At 35.6% G+C, this 24,116-nt stretch overlaps 4 protein-coding genes and 1 long non-coding RNA gene across 9 annotated transcripts; 2 read left to right on the top strand and 3 right to left on the bottom strand.

The window, feature by feature from the left end:
* Nucleotides 1-807: 807 nt before the first annotated feature.
* Nucleotides 808-7,978, top strand: LOC122310713 (aminoacylase-1-like). 2 transcript variants are annotated; one of them, XM_043124831.1, is made up of 6 exons: nt 808-905; nt 3,358-4,013; nt 4,108-4,370; nt 4,863-5,000; nt 5,888-6,127; nt 7,649-7,978. In XM_043124831.1, the coding sequence occupies exons 2-6, from the start codon at nt 3,419-3,421 to the stop codon at nt 7,760-7,762; spliced, it is 1,350 nt and encodes a 449-aa protein (XP_042980765.1). In that variant the 5' UTR covers nt 808-905; nt 3,358-3,418; the 3' UTR covers nt 7,763-7,978. The 2 variants fall into 2 exon arrangements, with proteins under 2 accessions (XP_042980765.1, XP_042980764.1); XM_043124830.1 differs by having other exon boundaries at nt 5,879-6,127.
* LOC122310076 (40S ribosomal protein S23-like) lies at nt 1,368-1,962 on the bottom strand. The gene is made up of 3 exons (XM_043123962.1): nt 1,898-1,962; nt 1,623-1,778; nt 1,368-1,521 (listed from the first exon to the last, which is right to left on the bottom strand). Exons 1-3 carry the CDS (start codon nt 1,960-1,962, stop codon nt 1,368-1,370), a joined length of 375 nt encoding a protein of 124 aa, XP_042979896.1.
* Nucleotides 7,979-8,037: 59 nt separating the features above from the next.
* LOC122310712 (pentatricopeptide repeat-containing protein At2g03880, mitochondrial) lies at nt 8,038-10,571 on the bottom strand. Its single transcript, XM_043124829.1, has one exon. The coding sequence runs from the start codon at nt 10,298-10,300 to the stop codon at nt 8,378-8,380; it is 1,923 nt and encodes a 640-aa protein (XP_042980763.1). The 5' UTR covers nt 10,301-10,571; the 3' UTR covers nt 8,038-8,377.
* A 6,912-nt stretch (nt 10,572-17,483) lies between these two features.
* On the bottom strand, nt 17,484-20,713 carry LOC122309397. The gene is made up of 2 exons (XR_006242428.1): nt 20,586-20,713; nt 17,484-19,204 (listed from the first exon to the last, which is right to left on the bottom strand). It is a non-coding gene; the product is annotated as an uncharacterized LOC122309397 (long non-coding RNA).
* On the top strand, nt 20,616-24,009 carry LOC122309396. 4 transcript variants are annotated; one of them, XM_043122875.1, is made up of 3 exons: nt 20,616-21,163; nt 22,069-22,141; nt 23,558-23,749. In XM_043122875.1, the coding sequence occupies exons 1-3, from the start codon at nt 20,984-20,986 to the stop codon at nt 23,629-23,631; spliced, it is 327 nt and encodes a 108-aa protein (XP_042978809.1). In that variant the 5' UTR covers nt 20,616-20,983; the 3' UTR covers nt 23,632-23,749. The 4 variants fall into 4 exon arrangements, with proteins under 4 accessions (XP_042978809.1, XP_042978810.1, XP_042978808.1 ...); XM_043122876.1 differs by having other exon boundaries at nt 23,607-23,741; XM_043122874.1 differs by lacking the exon at nt 22,069-22,141 and having other exon boundaries at nt 20,635-21,163; nt 23,607-24,009.
* Nucleotides 24,010-24,116: the final 107 nt, after the last annotated feature.

Raw genomic sequence — 24,116 nt, 5'->3', positions numbered from 1 at the left:
TTCAAACATATATAAACTCATTTGTAGGTGGACCCTACAAAACTCACTCCACCATCTCAATTCACTATTATTCATAAAGAATTCAACTCATATCAGCATTCAAACAAAACCTAAATTACTAATAATCTTTAGAGTACCCTGAGTTAAAAGGATGAACAAGAACCCTAACTTGATTCAAGTCTCCCATATCAATGCTATTATCTCACAATATTAGGTAAGGTTTGCTTCATGGAATGAGTTGTTGGCTTTTCAGGTTTGCTACAAAATTTATAGTAAAATTTATGAATATTGAATATTTCATGTCAAATTATTGTCCAAGTAAATTGCATTAGAATTATATACCAATCACTTATAATTCGATGTATTTAAATAAATGATCATATTTTATGTTAGATTCTCGTTAATTTTATTATTTCTGGTGAAAAATTATCAATCCTATTTTGAATATAATTATATCGATTGAAAGTTATTAGTTTAAAAAATGTAAATATAAAAATTTATATCCATAAAATCTATTTTGCATTAAGAAATATGTTATAAAAGAATATATTCTCAAATTAGAATATAATTTAATTTATAAAAATAAATTTTAAAATTTAAATTTATCAAAACTTACCAACGTGATATGCTTTACAATTAGAATAGAAAAACTAGAAAATAGAGTAGTGAGTTGAAATAAGAGAGAAGTTGAAAGTATAGATAAAATTATGGTTAGAATATATTATTTAATGTTATTTAAAAAAAAATTAAAAAAATTAAATTATTCATTATATTTTATATAAATTTTTGAAAAAATTGTAACGAACTGTTGATGAAATGAAATGGTTGATCGTCGCGTAATATTTCTTTGCCCTGAATTTTATCCTCAGGTATCAAACTATCAATCGAAAGTCTCACCACGTTGCTCTTCATTAGGACTGTTCATCCGGGTTCCGGACCGGGAATCTGGGTATACCCGGCCCGGAACCCGGGTTTTAAATTCGGGCCGGATTTCGGCCCGGATATACCCGGTTTCGGATCCGGGCCGAAATCCGGGTGAATCCAGGTTTCAAAAACCCGGAAATCCGGGTACCGGGTTGTACCCGGATTTTTTTTTATTAAAAAAAAAAAAACTGTTTTTGAGGCTTTTTTTTTTTTTTTTTTTTAAATGTTGCAAAGCATAATTCTCCTATATTTATTTTTAAAATTAAGAAAATGTATTGAATCATATTTTTTTTATGTGAATCATATTTATAAAAGCTTATATTATGTGAAAAGCTTTTCTAAATCATTAAAAAGCATAATACTAACATTTTCCAAAATAATAAAAATATATTAAAATGAAAAAATAAAATGCATGCAAACCAACTACATATTACATTATTTTGTTATTTACACATTGCATTACAAAATACATTCTCCTCAATGTAGTTCAAGTAACCATCATTAGGTACAAAAGCTGCAATCTTTTTTCCATTCTTGATCAGCTGAACACGAGCACATTTTCTGATAGCAGAGTTTGGCTGCTTAGCCTCAATGCCACTGCATCGACCAATATTAAATATTTACTTCCCACGGTGAGTTGATGCCACCTGCAGAAAATATTTCATGAAACAAGAGAAAGGCAGTAAAAATAATCTCACATCTTTTCTAGGACAATGCCTTTTGCATGGGATGATCCAGCAAATGGTTTTTTCCACTCATTTCCCAAGTGGGACTTCTTATATGACTTGTCAGCCCACCTCTGCCTTCTACGATGGGATTTGAGCTTACGACCAGCTCCCATTCTACGAGTCTTCCTGCATAACACAGACATTTTTATTTTGAAAAGCAAAAAAAACCTTTATTAATACAAATGAAATCGGTGTGATGCCCATGTACATGGAGTATACAAAAGAAAACACCTAAATATATTCACAATACATTTTGATTCTTTCCATATTCTACACTCTCATTGGCTGATTGCATGCATTTTCCACCCATGTTAGACCTTTGATGGATATCTTCTATATGGGAGATACCTCAATAATGAAGTTCCTAACTTTCAAACTGAAAAAAGGCTTTGAAATTTCATCATACTTTGGAAGTCAAAGAAAATGAAATGGGGACTATCTACAATGAAGAAGGATGCAGTTTAATACATATGGGTGCAAGTTAACCTATACTCCAAATCAAAGGCCCCAACCATCATCAATTTTCTCAAACTTGTAGCTAAATTCAATCGAGGACCTTACAGAGCAGTTATTTCTATGATTCAATTCATGCAGAAACGAGAACGTCATCACAAATAAATGGGAGAAACAGTTCAAGGTTCTACTGTAAAATTTTTTAAAAAAATACACAGAATCAGTTAAGTTTCATAACATTATTAACTTATTATTATTGTTTTCGGAACCTTTCTTGCTGAAAAACCAATGAAACTATTGCTTCCAAGAAAGGTACAAGGAAATTCAAATACATCATTACTGGAACCAGAGGCTTCCAGATTCTGAAACTAAATGGTGGGATTAACAATTTCATTTTAAATAAATTATGTCAAGATTTATTAGTTGATGGCTTAAAACCAGCGATGTTTGCGGTTTTTGCAAATATAATACCATATTTGCCAGAGCCAAGCACGTACAGAGTGTTTATGGTCATCACGAAATTTCACAACAAACTTACAAACTTACTGCTCCTTAATTTCGTGATCTCCATTTCTCAATACCATAAAAATTATCAAACATTCAAACAAATCTACATAAAAATACTCAAACATTCAAATATTCTCATAAAAAAAAAAAAAAAAAAACCCCCAAAATCAACAAATAGAGAACACAACAGAGGGAAGAAAGGAAACATACCCAAATGGAAACCTTGGATCCGAAAGCACTTCCACCGTTCGGCAAGCCGCGCGATCAAATTTGGGTTTCGGACAAAACAAAAGCGCTAGCGCTTGAAGAGAGAGAGAGAGAGAGGGGAGAGAGAGAGAGAGAGAGAGAGAGAGAGAGAGAGAGAGAGAGAGAGAGAGAGAGAGAGAGAGAGAGAGAGAGAGAGAGAGAGAGAGAGAGAGAGAGAGAGAGAGAGAGAGAGAGAGAGAGAGAGAGAGAGGAAACTGGGAGAGGGAGGAGGAGGAGGTCGCATGGCATGGCAGAGCAGAGACTGAGAGAGAAGGGGGGGGAATCTGAATCGGGGGAGGGGGGCGCGGCTTGAATAATTAGGGTTTCCTTTTCGTTTTATAACACCCGGGTACCGGGTTTTAAACCCGGATCCGGATTTAAAATCCGGTACCCGAACCGGATTAATCCGATTTTTCGAATCCGGATGCTGGCCTAGATTTGACCCGGACCGAAAACCGGAACCGGATTCCGGATCCGGCCCGGTTGAACAGCCCTAGAGTCTTCATTGCTTCTCTCGTCTACTTCTACTGGAATAGATAAAAAAAACCAAAGAGGGAAAAATGGAGCTTAGTTGCAGAGCAATCCTTTACTGCTGCTACTTCGGTTGTCTACTACTATTCATCTCATCACCAAAAGCAACAGCCGAGGAAGACCCATCATCGGTTGTGTCGAGATTCCAGCAGTACCTTCAAATCAACACTGCCCAGCCTAGCCCCCGCTACACTCAAGCAGCTGATTTCATCCTCTCACTAGCTCAATCTCTTTCCCTCGAGACCCAGACCCTGGAGTTCGTCCAGGGCAAGCCTCTCATCCTCCTCAAGTGGCCGGGCTCTAATCCAGACCTCCCCTCTATCCTTCTCAACTCCCACACGGACGTTGTTCCGGTCGAGCAAGAGAAATGGTCCCACCATCCCTTCGGGGCCCACCTCGATCGGCTGGGAAATATCTACGCCAGAGGGTCTCAGGACATGAAGTGCGTTGGTCTACAGTACCTCGAGGCCATTCGCAAGTTGAAGGCTTCTGGGTTCAAGCCTCTTCGCTCCGTTTACCTGTCCTTTGTTCCGGACGAAGAGATTGGTGGCCATGATGGTGCCGAGAAGTTTGCGGATTCCGATGTTTTCAAGAATTTGAACGTGGGCATCGTACTCGACGAAGGTAAATCACTACGGTTCGTTTGAGATTGGTTGAACAAGGTGTTTGTGTTCTGTACTCTGTTTATATTAATCTTTGGTGGTTGTATTCGAAACAGGGTTGGCTTCGCCCAATGAGAACTACAGGACGTTTTACGCGGAAAGGTGCCCATGGTGGCTGGTGATTAAGGCTACTGGGCAACCAGGCCACGGGGCGAAGTTGTATGACAACACTGCCATGGAGAATCTGTTGAAAAGCATTGAGAGTGTGAGGAGGTTCCGGGCTTCGCAGTTTGATTTGGTGAAGGCAGGTTTGAAGGCAGAGGGTGAGGTGGTATCAGTTAACATGGTATTTTTGAAGGCGGGAACGCCATCTCCAACCGTAAGTTAGGATTTATTTTGGAGCTTCTTTTATTTCATGAATTGTTGTCACTTTAATTTATAATCGATATATTGGCACTTTGATTTTACATTAAAGTCATTTATGAGTACTCTTGCGGCAATTCCAATCAATTTCATGATAGTTTGTATGGTCAAACAAATTGCTTGAGCCCTAAACGAGACTGATTCGTGGATCCACCCTCCTGCCTGCTAGTAGGCAATTTCATTCACGAACCTCCACTATGGTTGTTCACCCTACATGCATGACATTGCTTGTAATTGGTATTCGCTGCATAGCTTTGTTGAGTTGGGAGTTACACCCATAATTACGTTCGTGATATACAATGGGCCAGTGAATTGGTGACATCTCAGATGTACTTATGGATCAGAGGTGTTACATGAAGACCCTAGGACATGGCTTACTCCTGTTGTCGTCACAATGATATATGTCCACAATTTAACACTTGCAAGTTTCTTCCTTCTTGCACATCAGGGTTTTGTCATGAATTTACAGCCATCTGAAGCAGAAGCAGGTTTTGATGTTCGAGTGCCACCAACTGCTGATCCAGAATCTTTGGAGAGACGGATTACTGAAGAATGGGCACCTGCTTCACGCAATATGACATTCCAGGTAGTAATCACCAGGCTAAAATTTTGTCTTTTTGAACCATATTAGCATAACAAGAAGGAGATCTTTCCTTGGTGATTACCGACAAGCTTTAATAATTTCCTTATAAAGTTGTGGGAAGCCACAACCTTTTTTTAAGAGTGAGCTTAAAAGCTTTTAAACTAGGATGCAGAGTGTTGTTAGTTACCATGCAATTAAGGGGAGAATTTATTTCAAAATAATGTGAATTGTGAAATAGGATAAGCTTCACAACAGCAGTTGTGCTTAATCAAATAAGGTTTTTTTCTCAGTTATGCTTAATCAAATAAATGAAAAAGCATTTGGGCTGTGCATTTCAAATGTGAGGCTATAACCAGTAAATTTGAACTGCATTTAGTTGCTGGTTGTCTGTTGAATATTTGCACACAACGATATGATGTGTGTATTATAGAATAGAATATGAATAAGATGATCCATCAGGTCCACTGTAACTTGGGAAGTGCTATTTATTCCTTTTTTGAAAGCATTGCGTTCATAGGAAGTACTGACAACCATGATTGTGCAAGTTCTATTAAGATCAGTATAATACTGGACGTGATGACTCAAGGAAAGCCAAAGTTGCATATGCGTTTATACTCCAAAAAGATTAGTTAAGGTTACAATTGAAGCTTTTTGGAATCATTGTAATGTCCAGTAGCAATGTGGGACTCAACACTTAATGCACTTCTATCATATTCGCACCTCTATCATACTTCTTCTGTGGGACTTAGTGGGCATTGCACTGAGGGCCAATAATTTTTGGTTTTCGTGGAGGGAAATGGTGTGCTCCTCTATTGTTATTATCGCTGTTGCAATTACTATCATTATTTCTTTCCCATGCTAGTTTTCTGATGTATTTGTAGCTTGGGCAGTTTAAGCAGAAGGCTTCTGTGCATGATAATTTTGGGAATCCAGTCCTCACAGCAACTGACAGTTCTAACCCTTGGTGGGCCCTACTTGAAGAAGCTGTCAGAAAAGCTGGTGGAAAACTTGGTAGGCCAGAAATATTTCCTGCCTCAACAGATGCTCGCTACTTCCGGCAACGAGGCTTGCCAGCAATTGGCTTCTCACCTATGGCCAACACTCCTATTCTTCTCCATGATCATAACGAGGTGACTGTTCTTTTTTTCCTTTTTCTTTTTTTTTTTTTTTTTTTTTTTTCTTTTTTTTTTTTTTTTAACATTTTTAGAGAAACAAATTCAATACCATCAATATCATTTCCAATCTTACTAATAAATTTCTTTTACTTATATAAGAGAAAAATTACTCACTTAAGGTTCGAGCAAAACCTTATTTAAAAGCTATCAAGGGAATAACTACAAAAGAAATGCCCTTTTCTATACAGACCACTGTTATTTACATCTCAAAGATGGACATCCTGCTTTTTCCACAACCAAAGTCTCTTTATCCGTTTAGGGAGTTCCTTAACATGCAGCCACTCCTTGTTAAGACCTTTAGCACCGATTTTAGCAAGAAAGCCTGCAGCTCCCTTAACCTCCTGGAATACACGCCCAATTAACAACCACCTGTGACTCCGATTCAAGGTCCATCAATCTTAGCCGTAATAAAAAAAAGAAATAAGCAATCACTCATAGATTTAACCTTTGACAAATTATTAGAACCAATTCCATAACATGCTGAGGAAGCTGCAACAAAATTTCATTCTGCATCCCTTATAATAATTCCACTGCCTCCACTCATCCCTGGATTTCCAACTACCATCCACATTCAATTTTAGTCTACAATTAGCTGGCCTCATCCATTTTGTAATTTGCTATTAGGAGTAGGATACATTTGAATGAGGCTTAGGCAATAAAGCTTTATCTTCAAAACTATAGCCTCCTTTGACTCCTTGCTATCTTCCTTTCTAGCTTTACACCTAAACCGTAAACACCAACTGATAATAGATGGTAAAACCGCCACCATAATATTTGAAAATAGAAATAGAAATAAAACATTGCTGAATTCTAGCATAAACACCACTTCTCTACTTAAAAATAGAAATTTTCAGCGGAACATATTTGAACCACACCCATTTACTCCATGGAAGTCTGTTCATAATTTCTCACCAGCGCCAAGGAGATCCTGTTAAAATGAGCCGTCTTTTTAGCTGCTGTCCAGAATGGTGCATCTTTTTTAGAAGTTAATTTCAGATGTGACATCAATTGAGAATTTCAGATGTTTAGACATCAATTGAGCTGTCAATTCCTCCCTAACCCACACTTGGAACAGTTGAGAATTCCTTGCGTTTGTTCAACATTTTGTTTGCCATAAACACATACTTGTTTACTGGATATTTGCACAGCTCATGAATCTTCGTATTCTATATGCTGTATGATCAGCTCTGGAAATCATGACACCTATTTTCTTGCTACCTAGAAGACATCACACACATTATTACACTCTTCTATCTAGAAAGACAAACAAGATTCTTTTATTTGATTCTTTGGCTTGCTTCTTACTTGGATAACAGACATTTATTTTATTAAATGCTTTTCTGAATTACTTTTGACCTGCCAAAGGACTGGTTTCATAATGCTTGTTGAATCACAAGTCAGACTTGAGTTTACATATTTCATTTTCAACACGCAATCCATTAGTCTGTAACTATTGTATTTTCCATGCTGTTGCAGTTTCTAAACCAGGACGAGTACTTGAAAGGAATTGATATCTATGTGTCAATAATCAAATCTTATGCATCTTATGTTGAGAACACAAGAGAGGAAGGTTCCAGAGATGAGTTGTAAGGCAGCAGGGGGATAATCCCCAACTCAAGACAAACATGCCTGATATCAGTTTCTGCCTCTTGTATAATGGGATTTGAGTTCTCCCAGACTCCCAATGTTTATCAATAAGAACGGGAGCCAGGTGTTTGACCATCATCTATGCTAAAAAAGACTGATCAATAACATTGCTTGCTGTCACTGAATGGTTTGATAAATGGATCTAGTTTTGGGGTAAAATGTCATCCTATCACTAGTCATTGGGTATTTGGTTTACAACTGCTTTTAGCATTCTTTAATTGACTGAAAACATATGCACCATGAAACAAATCATTCTGTGCTTACTTCATCAAATTAATTAGTGTTGTACATCTGATTGCTCTTGATTACAATTTTAATAAGTAAAATATTCTCAGGCGCCCATCTGTGCTCACGACTGGGGACCAGTGATCCTATCTTTGTGCTGTTTGTTGGCTCGTATATTTTAGATCAGAGGTCATTTACAGCTTTTGATGACAGTTACCGTCAGGATGCGCAGTTGTCCTGGGAGTCCAGCAATTTTATGGTTTATTTCCGCTGCTTATATTGATACTCCCAGTAAATGCAGGAAGTAAGAGCTCACGCACTCTTCCCCTTGTGCTACCAATAATCCCCGCAAGAGCAGAGCCCATTCTGAAAATGATGGTACCGAATAGGATCTCTAATCACTACAGTTCGCTGCTCCATCTTTGATATTAGTTTTGCGAAAATATGACAGTCTCCACAAATCCTGATGTTTTTCCTGATCCTGATAGTCTTCTCCCTTGATAGCGTCATCATGCCATAGATGATCGCCAATTTCTCGCTGTGGTACCTCAGGGAGTCTTCCCTCTGTTCACCCTCAAGATCTTGCAAAACAAAATTCGTGTCAGGGACATAACCCAGTCCCATCAATCTATGAATCAATTGGTTTAACTGCCTGTTGATTTCATCTATTTGTGGATGCGAGCTATCTCCTAAAATAAAAGCATGTATCTTTTTGTTCACTTCAATCCAGCTACAGCCTGGTTCTTTCCTGATTCCTCTAGCTTTCATGGTCATCCTAACTTCTGCAACATCATCCCACCTTTGAGAGTTCGCATATATATTAGATAACAATATGTATGTTCCCGCATCTTCAGGATCCAGTTTTAGAACTTGTTTGGCAGCATGTATGGCTAGATCCACTTTCCGGTGAACCCTGCATGCACCAAGCAAGGTTCTCCATGTCACAGCATCTGCTTCACAGTCCATTTCTTGAATTAACTTAATTGCTTGGTCAAGCTTCCCAGCCCTTCCAAGTAAATCAATAATGCAACCATAATGCTCTCTTCCTGGATCGATCCCAAAAAGTTTCTTCATCGATTGGAAGTAGTACCACCCATCTTCTACAAGACCGGCATGGCTACAGGCAAAAAGAACCCCAAGAATGGTTATGTAGTTTGGTTTTACTCCCGACTCTTTCATGGATTGAAACAAATTCAGTGCCTCCCGGCTGAAACCGTTTTGGGCTAACCCAGCAATCATTGTGCTCCAAGAGATTACGTCCTTCTCCAACATCCTAGTAAACACATAGTTTGCGTCTTCCAAACCGCCGCACTTGCAATACATGTCCAGAAGTGCATTATTAAGGATTAGGTCTCGATCAAACTTCAATACGTGAACATGGACTTGTCTGCCCAATTCCAGAAGCGCCAATCCGGTGCAGGCCCTCAAAACGCTAGTTAGCGTTGACTGATCAGGTGGGAAACCAGCTCTCTTCATGCTCTTATACAGATACAAGGCTTCGTCTCCATCGGTGTTTTGAGCAAATCCACCTATGATCGAATTCCAAACGACCAAATCTCCAGTCACCATCTCATTGAAAACGCCCTGTGCGTCATGCAACTCACCCAATTTTGAGTAAATATCAATAAGAGCGCTACGAACAAATACATCAGATTCTAATCCAACTTTAAGTATGCTGGAATGCAGCTGTCTGAGATTCGACAATCCATTGCAGGCTCTCAAAACTGAAGAGTAAGTGAACATATTAGGCATGACGCCTTCTCTTAACATCTGAATCAAAAACTCCAGCGCCTTGTCATTGAGCTTAGCATTACTGTAAGCCGATATCATGGTCGTCCACGTAACAACATTCCTTTCAGGCATTTGGTCAAACAAGGCCCGTGCTTCGTCCAAGAGGGAAAATCTGACGTACATATTGAGGAGAATGTTGGTCAGAAAGGTGTTGGGCCGGTGCCCATTTGAAAAAACGTGATTATGAACGAGCTTGCCTTCTTTGAGAGCCCCGCGAGCCAAGCAGCACTTGATTAGCTCCGAATAGGTGATAGAATCGGCCCAGATGCCGTGTCTTTGAATGGCGTCCATGGCCTTCATGGCTCTTGGGAGGTCTCGCTGATAGCAGAAGTTGGTGAACTCGTCAAGCAGAGAGAAAGAGCCTGCAGACACATACCGGGACCCAAAGGTTGCGATAGAGAAAGGACGTGATAGCGAAAGCGAAGCCGATGATGCCATGTTTTTAAGCTTTGAAATTGCTTTCATGGCTCTATACACGACCAGGGAAATTGAAACTATAAATGTTTAAATCCAGTTGGAGCATTGAAAAACAGAAACTTTGAATGATAAAGCTCGCGGCTTTGCAGCCTTTGCTGCTTAACGTTGGCATCTGCCGTGGTCTCCTGTTCTTTGAGGAGGAACGCACCCGATTACTGCGGGCCCTCTTCCAATGGCTTAATTTATAAGCTAATATTGTAAATCAATCAAAATAAAGAGAGAGTTTCAAACATAGAGAAAGAATGAGAGAGAACTCAGAGAGGTTGAGAGAGAATGAGAGATGTTTTTTTATTGATCTGTATATCAAACTTATCAATTTCTTAAAGAATTCAACGATATATATAGGCGTACAAAGGGGACTATGCTAGCGCACTATGCTAGCACTATGCACTATGCATTTGACGACTAGATAAATGTAGTCATACAATTTAAGATAGTATATAACACTTCCCCTTTGGATGACCATATTTAAAGAATATGCCTCGTTAAAACCTTGCCAAGGAAAAACCCTATGAGAAAAAACCAATGGCGAAAGAAAAAGAGTACAATATTCATATGTATCGTCGAGTGCTTTAGGATTGCCTCATTAAAACCTTGCAAAGGAAAACCCAGTGGGATAAAACCTTAGCGAAGGAAAAAGAATACAATCAGCACAAGTCTTCAAGACATTACTTCCCCTGAAAAGTGCATGATAACAGGTCTTCAAACCTCCGCATTCCAATGTTCTGCATAATCTTCTTAAATGTTGCAGTTGGTAATGGTTTAGTGAATAAATCTGCCAGATTTTTTACTTGACCGTACCTTCTTGATATCAATTTCAACTTTCTTCTCATGAATTGCAATGATCTTCTTGTGTGTATCTGAAAGATAACTCGCATTTGTACATCCAACTAACTGTGGACTTGATCCATGTTGATAAAATAATCAAAACTGGATCTTTCTGCTGATCACTACTCTTCTGGAGTTGTACTTGTAACAGCCCGCTAGAAATTCAATTAAGGAATTTCTATTGACTTTAGGAACCTCGTGAAAACTCTGTAAGTTTACACGAATCGACTAATTGCATAAATTTTAGCCTGTCAACATAGTTAGTGTTATCACTCACTATGGTGCCAGAAATGCGATTTTAATTATTTGAGATAGTTAAAAGTGTCAGAATACATTATAGTCTACACCACTAGGCTTAATTGAATATTTAGAATTTTTCAGTACTAAGTTTATTACGTTTATTTTTGGAGTGAATAGTAACCTCGGTAAATGTACTGAGCGCAGTGTTTTCAAAATCATAGTGTGAAATGTCCAAATTAGGTTAGCGATATTTTATTTGGACACTTGGCAAGATCTTAACCACACATAATGAATAGTATTAGATACTTGGCACAAAGAGAAACCATTAGATGGAATTGTGAAGGAAATCAAGGTGTGAGATCATGACACCTAAGCAAAATACATATTTGGAAAATATCTTAAGAATAGAGATTTAAAATACACATAGAAAGATTTTAGCCACCTTACTCTTCTAAGTCTACTCCACATTTGGAAAATATATTGAGCTGATTTTTATAGATATTATTGGATAGAATATTTTGAGATAATATTTTATAGATATTTTGGGTAGGAGAAAACCACACTCAACTCTCAACCCCAGCCTTATCATCTCCCTTATCTCTTCCATAAGCATCTCCAGCCATCACCCACGAACTTATCTTCATTTACACGTTTCTTTAAAAGAATATCAAACATTCTCTCTCGGACAGCTTTTAGGAGTTCTTTTGCATGCCCATTTCGAAGCTGTTGTAAGTGTTTTATCATAAAGTCTCCTTCATATAAGTTGTTCCTTTTTGAGTCTAGTTTACATGGATATCTTATTTGCCCCATTTGAAGATCATTTGGTTAGTCAAATATTGTGTAAACTATAGAAATGTCATTCTGGGAGATAAACTGGAGAATATGTTATAGTTTGGAGTTTTTGACCAAGCTAATGGATAGATATTGGTCCGAAATTTTTATGGAGTATTGTTAACATGTATATATGACTATTGGTTGAGGATTTTTGCATGATTGAAGGTTTTGATGAAATATTTGCTTAGATTTAGAAACTTAGAAACTGGAAGAAGAAAAACAGTTTCTATTTTGAGAAAGTTTAACTCTTTGGTGGTCTAAACCTATTCTAATGACTTTGATAATTTTATTGGAGGATCCTAAGCATCTTATATACATGTTATATTATTATTTTGAAGATATTTGATGTTAGTTTCAAAGATATGAAATTTTATGCAAAGAGATATTCAGATAAGCCAAAGTGTGGATGTTCTTGGCTAAATTTATGTTTTGGTTAATTTTTAACCATGTGATCTTGAATTAGAAGCTTATATATGTTTTAGGACATCTTTTTAAACCATGTGACTGTTTGGTTTGAAGATCACATATTTATAAGTCATAGATCAAAAGGTTGATCAAAACAAGTTGGAAACAAAAATCAATAGAAATAGCATATGAGAATTTCGGCCCTATGGAGTTTTAATAGTTGTGATTAGTTTTAAATTTTTCTAAATTGATATTTGAGTTGAGGATAAAATTTACATGAGGTATGTAAATTTTGGTGACTTTTGGAGTTAGTATGCAAAATCCTTAAGCTATGGGTAAAACGGTCATTTTTCTACATGTAGAAAGTAAAATGGAAATTTTACTCTTTAAGTTAGTATTTTTCCATATTTCAAATTATTAGTGATTTAGTTCTAACTTTTAGAATCACTAATTACAGTTCCTCGTGATCGCACTTGAAGTTTTATAAGAAACGCGGAGATCGAGGTAAGTTAGCTTTTAACTTACTAGCAGTCTACTGTGTATGTGTGCTAAGTAAAAGAACTACAGTGTATGTATGTATGTTATCATATGTGTCATGCCATGTCAAGTTATCATGTAATTGTCTATTATACAGAATTTATTCTGTCATCAATTTTTATCTGTTACATAATATATTCTGTTATGTATTACTATACATTACAAGTACGTCATGCTAAGTATGTCATCTATTACATGTAAGTCAAGTCATGTAATATTCACTGTTGCAAGTATGTCATGTTAAATATGTTGTCTATTATATGTTATGCCATGTTACGAAATGTTTCTATCTCAAGTTGGTCATGTATTCTAAGTTATGTTCAAGTCACGTTATGTTACGTCAGCACTTCAGTCCTTTCGTATTCCAGTCACATTTCATTTTGAGTACATTATGATGTGTAGAATACATGGGGCCACAACAACTGTGGAGTATGTATTTAACTACAATTGTGATGCGTAAAATACATGGGGCCACAACAACTGTGGAGTATGTATTTTTCATGTTAAGTCAAGTTTGTGTAGAATACATGGGGCCACAACAACTGTGGAGTATGTATTTTTAATGTTAAGTCAAGTTTGTGTAGAATACATGGGGCCACAACAACTGTGGAGTATGTATTTACACGTAAAATACATGGAGCCACAACAACTGTGGAGTATGTATTTTTCATGTTAATTCAAGTTTCAGAGCAAGTTCATGCTAAGTCAAGTTCAATTCATGATTCAATTTAAGCTATGTCAATTATGCTATGTTGTACGCTAAGTTATGCTTTAATTACTTATGAATTTGATTATGCATTTATGCTTTTACTGTCATACATGCATCATTAGTCTGTATGGAAGTTTTTTGTTAACTTGCTGAGATTTGTAATCAAATCTCACTGTGGTAGTCCCAACTACCATTCCCCCCGAATGGTAGATCTTGTTACAGGACCTGAAGGAGGATCAGGAGCTGACCAACTAGACACAGTCGAATGAACGACGGTGCGTCGTTAATGTTAATATAGTAGTTAAATTACTACTTGTACGATGGAGTTGCATCTCCAGTACTATTGGATCATAACTATTTTGGAATAGTGCGGTGATCTTAGTTATTCAATGGATCTTTATGTATGAAGTATGTTTTAAGTATTGGGATATTTTCAGTTTGGTGCATAGTATTGCTAAAGAAAAAAATTATCCGCTGCGAATATTGCATAATGTTAGATGCATGTTAGGATTATTGCATCTTATATGTCATGAACGGGGGCAGGTAACCTTGTGTTGCATGTCTCGACGCTTCAAATGTCCGTTCGATCCCAAACGGAATTTGGGGGCGTCACAGTACTCTTCTGGAGTTCTTGTAAATAACACAGTTAGTGGAGAATTCATCAACATTAAACCGCTAACCTCATTTTTAATAAAAACGGTGGCCAGCCTTTTGAGATCAGACAAGCACCGCAGATTTTCAACTCCTCTGTAGGTATCAGGCGTGCTGTTAGGTGCTGCAGCTGTCAGGCGCCTCAGCTGTCAGGCGTGCTGTCGGGCGCCGCAGAGCTATGAAGCTATATTTCGTCTCTTTTCTCTTGCTTCACGAGAGATGTTGTATCATAATTTTCTCTATAAAAGAGATATTCAGCTCATCTTCATTCACATCTTATCTTCTTCACTTTTCTGTAATCATACTGCATTTTTACTCTGCAATGGCTCAGCGATCTTCTCATGGCCAATATATGAGGTACTCTGCACCTCGTTCATCAGCTGTTCCTGCTTCTACCACAGGTGCTATCATGCAATATAATGATCTGACTCGTAGGGCAGATAATGAAGCTATCTATGAGCTTGTGAGTCTCGGTACCCGATACTCATCATCCATTGTCGCATTTTCTCAACGACTGCAATCCAGAACTTGTGGAGTTGACGATCTCCACGAGAATATTGCTATACTTTAGCGACTTCTTCTGGAGTCCAACATGAAGATAGAATCAATAAAGCAAGAGAATAGGAATTTAAAATCCTTGCTTAAATCTTCTTTTCGATTGCCCACCGCTTTAGATAGGGATGCCATGTAGATTCTTGAAGAACAAGAGCATTTGAAGAATGAGGCAAAGTGCCTTAAATTTCTGTAATTCTTGTTTCAAGATAATAAAATAATATTTCACAAATATTCATATTTGTGTTTCTATCTTTTGGTAAATGTTCTGTGTGTTTTATTTCTTCTTTAATAATGCACATTTCATATCAAACCCATAATATGAATCTGAAATACTAATTGTATTAAAAGATGGCATTTCATGACTAATAACATCATCCATCTTCCCCTTGAAGCCGCAATGGTTTCAGATTTATATTTCAAATATGTGCAGTTTTTATGAGCTCTTCTGGAGTTTCAATGACATTTAAATCATATATATAAACTGCAATAATAGCTTGTTTTCATTTGCGTTTGGATTGCTTTAGATCATATAAAGATCTTTGAAACTTGATAGAATACATATTTCCAGATATATTCATATTAGAAGTTTCAGACATTTTCTATCCTTCAGGGATTTTCATATATATATATATATCATGATCCAATGATCCATATAAATATGCAGTTAATCATGCATATCCAAACTCTCGGTAACTTTCAAGCTAATAAAAATCTCAATATGATTTCAACCACTTTAAAAACATATCAATATTGTTTCTTCGAGAAACTAACTTGTGATCTCTATATCATATTTTCATATTAAAAGTTTCAGGCTTTTTATATCATGTATATAAATATCCACTGATATTTAACAAAAATCACCTCTTTAGGTATTTGGACTTCAATTCAATATTTATCACATTTTACTTAGTGATATCAATTTTGCATATCAATTCTGCAGGAATTGAGAAACTGACTCGTGATTTATATATCACATTTTTATTTCCTTTCTATAAACACCCACTGACATTCAACAAGCATCACCTCTTTAGGTGTTTGGACTATAAGTCCCGATGCATCATATTTTACTAGTGAATCAATTCTGCAGGAATTGTTTCTTTCAAATTTGGCCAATATTTTACGTCGTATTCTTCGACGATTCTTGATTCACTTTCATCATTACTTCTGGTAATGTCAATTGCCATCTCATATGGAAATACGTTGTTGACAACGATTTTATTTCTATTAATAATTTCTCCATTATTCATGAAATGTAACGAGATCTCGTTATTTTCAGGTACCTGTCCCTCTTCAAGGGAAGACATTTTCATGATAAACCTCTTCAGGAGGCACTCTTCAGGAGATTTGTACTCTTCAAGAGTTTATATAGGAGAATTTTATACAGAAAATCTGGATGGACTTTATTGCTTGTTTCGTGGGTATGGCCTCTTCAGGAGCACCAATTATTTGTGTCTTTCTCTTTTTGGGATGCTCTATCTTTTGTATCAATAAGTCTCACATGCCTTTAGACATGTCTTATGTTTATTAGACTGCTGAATTTCTTAATTGTCATTCAGGGACTTCAATCCTCGCTGGGATTTTAGCAGCTCGAATATGAGACATTTTTATCTTATTGCATCCATAATTTAATTATCATATGAACTTCTGGTTCACATATGATAATCAAGATAACGTCGAATTATTTCATCTTATTTGCTTCTGACAAATTTTTCTTTCCACTTCTGGTGGTAAGACTTTATAGTAAAAGAATCTTCTGGTTCTTTTATGGACGTCCATATGAAAATCATTCGACTTATCGTAATTCATTTTAGATTATCAAGATAATCATAAAAAGATACAAATATTTTGAATCATATCACTTTTTGATGCATCATAATATTTGATTCAATAATTGTATAATATCATCTCAAAGAGAAAGTTTATAACTTTTCCAATACGAGCTTCTGGCTCGAAAAGATATTCATTATCACGTTCAATCTCTTAGTTTCTTTGAATGAAACACATCATTATTTTCACTTCAGGGAATAGAATGATATAAATTCATTATCATTCACTTCAGGGAATGATATAGATCTAGTAAGACGTGACTAATTATTCTTATCAAAAACTCATTATTTTGCTCAGTCACTGAAAGACCTGATACAAATTTAGAATATATTGTGAACGTTTGCATTTCATATTGCTACTTCAGGAGCACATTCGAGACGTTCATTCAAATATATATTTTTTTCACAATTTCAATTATGTAACTTTAGGTGCATAAATCATAATGAGCTTTTGGTACACGATCCTTCAGGGATGCTCTATTTTCATTCTAAAATAAATTATATCATCAATAATTCATAACAAGTACAAAAAGAATAAATAAAACTTGTATCTAAACTATGTGAATAAAATTATTCACAGGTATAATTGATATGTAAATTATGAAAATTTTAATTCACCAATATTTACTTTAAAGATTTCAAATGATATATTGAAAAACTTACTTGAAGTAAAAATGCCCACTGAATCCTGTTCGAACTCTGTCATATAGGTTTACTTTGAACTCCACCGAAAAGGATTTTAAATTGGCTTGATGGTATCTGGACCCCACTCCACATGATTTACCAGGCTGCCTGTCCTTTGCTAGCAACTTGCAAAACTGAGTAGGAAAACTTTATAGCAACACTCACCTCACAACACTAAGTTGCATGCGTAGGTATCCACCGCACTAAATAAATCAAACTTTTTTTTTTATATCTATACTTTTTCAAGATATAATAATATAAAATAAAAAAAAATATAATAATATAAGAAAAGAGGAGTTATAATGGACGTCTTCTTCCACCCATCCATTTTTAACTTTTATCATTTTTTATTTTATTTTCATCAACAAACGCCCCTTTTTCTGACTTTTTTTTTTTTTCAAACTTCCACGTTTCCTTTAGTGACTTTGTCGCATAAAGCCAAAATGATAAAGATTCACTCTTGTAAATTGTATGTGAGATTTATTGTCAGTGAAGTCGGCCACGTTCATGGACTCCAGCACCCTTATTCAAATGCTGCCGACAAGCCCCACGCCTTTAACTTTGTCGACTGAGCAAAAGAAATCAATAGCTGACATGATGTCATCACCAAACTCCTCATTGATAATCTCCTTGATGTTCTTACCGAAATGCATGACCGCTGTCTCTAGTAAAGTGGGGACCACCCAACCATTATTGCAAAAGCAATAATAGTCGTAATTAAGTACCTACAGAAGCATTAGTTCCCACCAACCTACTTTTCACAGTTCTTTCACAGTTCCCACCTACCTTTCACAGTTTTTGTTCTGCATGTATCGGTGAAGGGAGAAGTCGGTGGCCACCATGGAAAAGTACCGGACCCTTACTCAGAGAGCTCTTCTTCATGGGTTCCGAGAAACTCGGAATTCATGGCGCCACCAAATCACTTTTCTGGCAAATCATGTTTATCATGCGGTTGCACCTGACCATGATACATCTTGTGGGCGACCTCATAGGCCTTTTGGACCAGAGGTCGTAGTTTCAACAGTGGTGTTTGGCTCAGTGCCATGGGGTTTTCTTTCGTTTCCGATCAGTCTCTATCTTTACAAAGCTGGAAAAAAAAAATATATAGAGAGAAAGGAAGAGAAACGGATGATGTAGTTGATCTCACTGTGCTTGTGTGTTGGTTTCTTCTCCATCAGATCCTCATCTGATCTGGGTTCACCGTGAGAGTTTAGCTTCGCTCCGGTGAGAGCTTTGTTCCGGTGAGAGCTCAGACGATCGACGAGCTTCCTGCGGTGGGTCACCGGTGGGGGTAGAGAGAGAGGAAAGAGAGCGACGGAGTTGATCTCCTTGTTAGTCTTCTGGCTGAACCAGTACAAGCCCAGCTGCATCATCAGCACAGCATCGGCACCTCCCGAGCTGCTTGGTCTGCATCACGAGGTCGTCGTTTTCCTTGGCGCATCCCGATCAAGTTTGCAAACGTGGAAGCATGGAGCTTGTCAATCACCACAGGCCCATGATTTGCAAGAATGAGCTGGGCCGCCAATCTTTGTTTCCGTTTAGGGGTTTTCATGCTCAAGTGCTATCGATCCATGAAGCTGATGCTCCGACTGGCCTATTAGCTCAGTTGGTTAGAGCGTCGTGCTGATAACGTATTGTAAATCAATCAAAATAAAGAGAGAGTTTCAAACATAGAGAAAGAATGAGAGAGAACTCAGAGAGGTTGAGAGAGAATGAGAGATGTTCTCTTATTGATCTGTATATCAAACTTATCAATTTCTTAAAGAATTCAACGATATATATAGGCGTACAAAGGGGACTATGCTAGCTCACTATGCTAGCACTATGCACTATGCATTTGACGACTAGATAAATGTGGTCATACAATTCAAGATAGTTTATAACAGTTAATGAATTATTACTTTCATTCTCACTTATACATTTAAATAATTTGGATTTCAATCTCCATATGTTTTTATTCGAATTCAAAAACACCAAAATATATATATATATATATATATATATATATTATATAAGAGTGGATTCCATAAAGCTATTTCTATCTTTTAATAAATATATAATTAGAATAAGTGAAAAAAAAAATGAAGAAGGAAACTCCAACGAATAAATAAAGTTCACTACAAGTGCTCTTATCGATGATTTATAAATAAAGTTTTCCAATATTAACAATAATTTTTATTACTATATTCTAATTATATATTTATTAAAAGATAGAAATAACTTTATGGAATCCACTAAAAGATATATTTAGTGCTATTTTGAAGAGTCTGTGAATTTTGATACTTTTGATAGGAAATGAATTGTCATGAGAATAAATAAGAAATAAATATTCTAATTACTATGAGAATTAAAAAAAGTAGAAATGAAGATTAAATATGAATATTTTAATAAAATGAAGATAGATCTAGAGAATTTGTTATTTGATATGTATGAAAAGTGGCCAACTAAAGTAAAAAAAGTGAATTTTTAAGTCAAATTTTAATTAAAAAATAGCTAGTTCATGCCTTAAAGCACATATTTCATGTTGTTAATATTATAATAATTGATTTATAAAAAAATTAAAATTAAAATATCTTATTAATCAAATTTTATCATTAAAAAATATAAAAAAAAGAAAAATATAGTTGCAAGTACAATTATGCACTAATCTGTGTACTAATGTGATGTGATTGGTAAAAAAATAGATTTTATTGAAAATAATGTTAATTTAAATTTTAAGTATGAATAAATCAGTATTGATACACAGATTAGTACATAACTGTACTTGTATATCGCAAAATTAAAAAAAAAGTATGTTTTTATACATCAACTTACGTGGAATTTGAATTTAGAGATAAGTTGAGATGATTTTAAATAAAAGTTAAAAATAAAATAAAATATTATTATAATAATATTATTTTTTAATAATAATATTATTTTATAATTTAAAAAAATTAAATTATTTATTATATTTTGAATAAAAACTTGAGAAAATTGTAGATACACGGGTTTTAGAAAAACTTACGAGCACCTGGGCTTGAAGTGTTTATATAGGGAGTTTGAGACCCGTCATCGTGATCTGACGACGGAGACGAGCGGGCGTGGATCGAATCAAACAAACGATCCACATTGTGACATCCAATCCACACCACCAACCCACACCCCCCCTTCTCCTCCCTCCCCTCCCCTCCCCTCCCTCTCCCTCTCTCTGTCTCTGTCTCTCTCTCTCTCTGTGCACGAAATTCCATCCTTCACATTGGGTATACTGGCTACTAAAAATTGATTCACTTCTTCATCCAGAACCCATTATCTTCCCTCCCCTCGAAACTGCGCAGAAACTTATCCATCCGAGAAATAAGAAGAGAGAGACAGAGATTTCAAAGCAGAATACATTGGTGTTGGAGGGGGGTGACGAAGAGATAGATGTCTTTGAGAATCAAAACAGTGGTCGACAAGTTCGTGCAGGAGCTGAAGGAAGCACTGGATGCGGATATACAGGACCGAATCATGAAGGAGAGAGAGATGCAGAGCTACATTGATGAGCGCGAACGTGAAGTCGCCGAGCGTGAAGCCGCTTGGAAGGTCGAGCTTTCTCGTCGCGAGGTAAACAATTTTCCTTCATCTTTGATTTCCTATTTTTGCTTGTATATACTATACCCCTCAACCTCCCTTCCCTTTCTACTCTCTCATTTTCTTTTCTTTTAGCCTTTTTAATTTTTACTCTAACCAAATTCAAAGCCGATTGAATTAATAGCAATGAATATCAACGTAATGCCGTTAATCCTATATTTGTTGTGTTTTTTTTATACTTTTTTTTTATCCCAAGAATTCCATAAAGATAATGGGTGGTGGCTGACAACCATTATATTGAGTGGGGCTTGTGAAGCCATTTGAGGGTCAATTTTTTTTCAATGGGATCGATGGGGGAAGAGTTTTGCTACGTACGAGTACAGTTGCGTACTAATTTGTGTATTAATACTAATTTATTCATACTTAAAATTTAAATTAATATTATTTTCAATCAAATCTACTTTTTGACCAATCACATTATATTGGTACACAGATTAGTGCATAATTGTGCTTGCAATTATATTTTTCCATGATTCAATATGCTTTCTTCCTATTAGTTAACGTTTCTTTCAACTAAAAAAGTGAGCATCATCTATTGCAGTTCGATATTTAGTTTGTATTTATGGATTTTCTTATTTTAAGTTTGTCATCAATTCATCCTCTGCAGGCGTCATAGTATCATTAGGAACTTTTTGACCTTGGTAGTTTAGAAATGTTGCACATTTTAGTTAAATTCTCAAAATTATACGTTTGTTGGATTGAAACTTTGGTACCTTGAATTAGATTACATGGGCATGTGTGGTGTCTGCAAGTTGAATGTGCAGTTGTGCACTAAGTCTGGATCATGTATGTGTGGAATATTCAACCTCTATGTTTGTATGCTTTTTCTTTCTTTTTCCTTTCCCCAAGCTGCTTAAGATCAAATTCTTCGCCACTAGGGTACAACGTGGAAGCACATGTCACCTTATGCCATCTCATTATGGCTGCTCGCCAGGTCGCCTCTTCCATTAGGTAAGTTAGGCAATTTTGCCTAAGGCCCCTAGTAAGGCCCAAAAATATATATATATGTATATATATATATATATAATTTTTTAAAAAGAAAAAAAAATACCTATTAAAAAAATAATTAACTTAATGAGAGAACATCAAAAGTATTAAATAGATATTATGTCATTATTAGTTTTAAAAGTATCCCACATAATAATTATTTCAGATACTCTCATTCTAAGAATATAATTCTCTTTTATCATTAGTAATTTAATATATAATGTAAAAATTATAAATAGCAAAATTTAATTTTTGAGTATTCATAAAATTTTTGTATAATCCTTTGAAGAGGCAAGGGCCCACTTTTTCCAAAATGTATAGATTATTTGTATAACTTTATTGATGATAATGATTATAATTACTTTTAAGGCTTGTTTAGATACTAAGAATATCTCAAAATATCTGTGAATAATAATAAAATAGTTTGAGTTAAAATGTTTTATTTGATTTTGTAAAATATCAGAGAAAAAGTTGAATTTGAGAATAGTTGACAATACCTAAAAAGAGTTGTATTCCCTAACGGGTCTTAAGAGTCTAAAGCACGTATTGTAAAACTAGATTTGATAAAATCCTCTCTAAATAAAAAATTTTCTAATAAAGTTAGTTATCAATTGAAAAAGGTGGTATAAAATCTTAATCAATAATTTTACTTTGCAAAACTATAGGTGTTATTTTTAAATAAAAATGTAATGTAAAAATAAAAATAAATTTATTTAATTTTGTTTTTTAAAATGAAAAAAAGAAAAAGAAAAAAAAAAGAAGAAGCTTCAATGCCTCATTCAAAATTTTAGCCTTAGGCCCCAAAACGTATTGAGCCGGTCTTGCTGCTCGCTCCCTAGTGGATATGCCATATGGAAACATTGGAATTGACATCAAAATCTCTGAAATACATTGCTAATTAAGTTTTATTTGACATGGCAATTCTATGACCCTCAGTTATAGTTGTTCAACACATTCCATTCATTGATACAACTTGATTTTCTGTTGCAATAAACTGTAGAAAAATTAATAGGACCAATTGTTATTTTTCTATTAGCTGTGCAAAATTTTTGTTTGTGCAATATCTTACCGATATTGTGTTTCTTAACCGGCTGTTGACACTTGATACTGCTCTCATAAGACCAGATCAGAATGTTGATTTACATTTGTCAAGAAACTCAATGGTCCTTTTGCTTTTCTGAATACATGAAACCTGATCAAATGATGACAATTGACTTTCCTAATTGTTGTGGTGATGAATATCCGATAATTCTAATCGAATAAGAAGTTTTTGCATGTTAAACAGGAAATGGAAATAAGCTAACAACTTTGGAAAATGTACGTTGTTGGTTTACACATCTTTCCATTAGTTAACGTTGTTTACCACATGAATAAATACAGGTACGGGTATTCATGTTTTAGAGTCTCAGACGTTACTTTTATCTTCCAGGCAGAGATTGCGCGACAAGAAGTGAGGCTCAAGATGGAGAGAGAAAATCTTGAGAAAGAGAAAAGTGTCCTAATGGGAACTGCATCAAATCAAGACAATCAAGATGGAGCTCTTGAAATCACTGTAAGCGGTGAAAAGTATCGATGCCTCAGGTTTGCAAAGGCAAAAAAGTGAGGTCTTACATGGAAGGGTGGAAAAAGAAAGAAAGATTAAAGAAAGAAATCCATGGTTGGGTGTGATTTCTTCTTTCTTCAGACCCCTAAACTTGCCTTAACCAATGTTCTTGCTAAGATTCTTCATTCTTTTGGATGCTTCAAATATGTACATTTAGGTACCCCAGTATAATTTGAATTGGCCTTGTCTATGGAATTATTATTTAATTCAAGAAAAATTATATTATCAAGTCAATGCGTAGAACACACTTAGCAAAGTATTTACATGTCATAATTTGATTTAGAATATAAATTTTAAAATTTGAATCTTACAAATTATATTTTACAATTAATTAAC

The sequence above is a fragment of the Carya illinoinensis genome, chromosome 5 (assembly GCF_018687715.1).
Source record: "Carya illinoinensis cultivar Pawnee chromosome 5, C.illinoinensisPawnee_v1, whole genome shotgun sequence".
NCBI classification, from domain to species: Eukaryota; Viridiplantae; Streptophyta; class Magnoliopsida; order Fagales; family Juglandaceae; genus Carya; species Carya illinoinensis.
This window is presented reverse-complemented; position numbering and strand designations above follow the sequence as displayed.

Coding starts and splice junctions, on each gene's coding strand:
- LOC122309396 (XM_043122874.1), top strand. CDS start 20,984: ATGTCTTTGAGAATCAAAACAGTGGTCGACAAGTTCGTGCAGGAGCTG. Junction 21,164..23,606: donor TCGAGCTTTCTCGTCGCGAG/GTAAACAATTTT, acceptor TTTATCTTCCAG/GCAGAGATTGCGCGACAAGA.
- LOC122310076 (XM_043123962.1), bottom strand. CDS start 1,962: ATGGGTGGAAAATGCATGCAATCAGCCAATGAGAGTGTAGAATATGGA. Junction 1,779..1,897: donor GGAAAGAATCAAAATGTATT/GTGAATATATTT, acceptor TGTGTTATGCAG/GAAGACTCGTAGAATGGGAG. Junction 1,522..1,622: donor GGCATTGTCCTAGAAAAGAT/GTGAGATTATTT, acceptor TGGTCGATGCAG/TGGCATTGAGGCTAAGCAGC.
- LOC122310713 (XM_043124830.1), top strand. CDS start 3,419: ATGGAGCTTAGTTGCAGAGCAATCCTTTACTGCTGCTACTTCGGTTGT. Junction 4,014..4,107: donor GGGCATCGTACTCGACGAAG/GTAAATCACTAC, acceptor TATTCGAAACAG/GGTTGGCTTCGCCCAATGAG. Junction 5,001..5,878: donor CACGCAATATGACATTCCAG/GTAGTAATCACC, acceptor ATGTATTTGTAG/CTTGGGCAGTTTAAGCAGAA.
- LOC122310712 (XM_043124829.1), bottom strand. CDS start 10,300: ATGAAAGCAATTTCAAAGCTTAAAAACATGGCATCATCGGCTTCGCTT.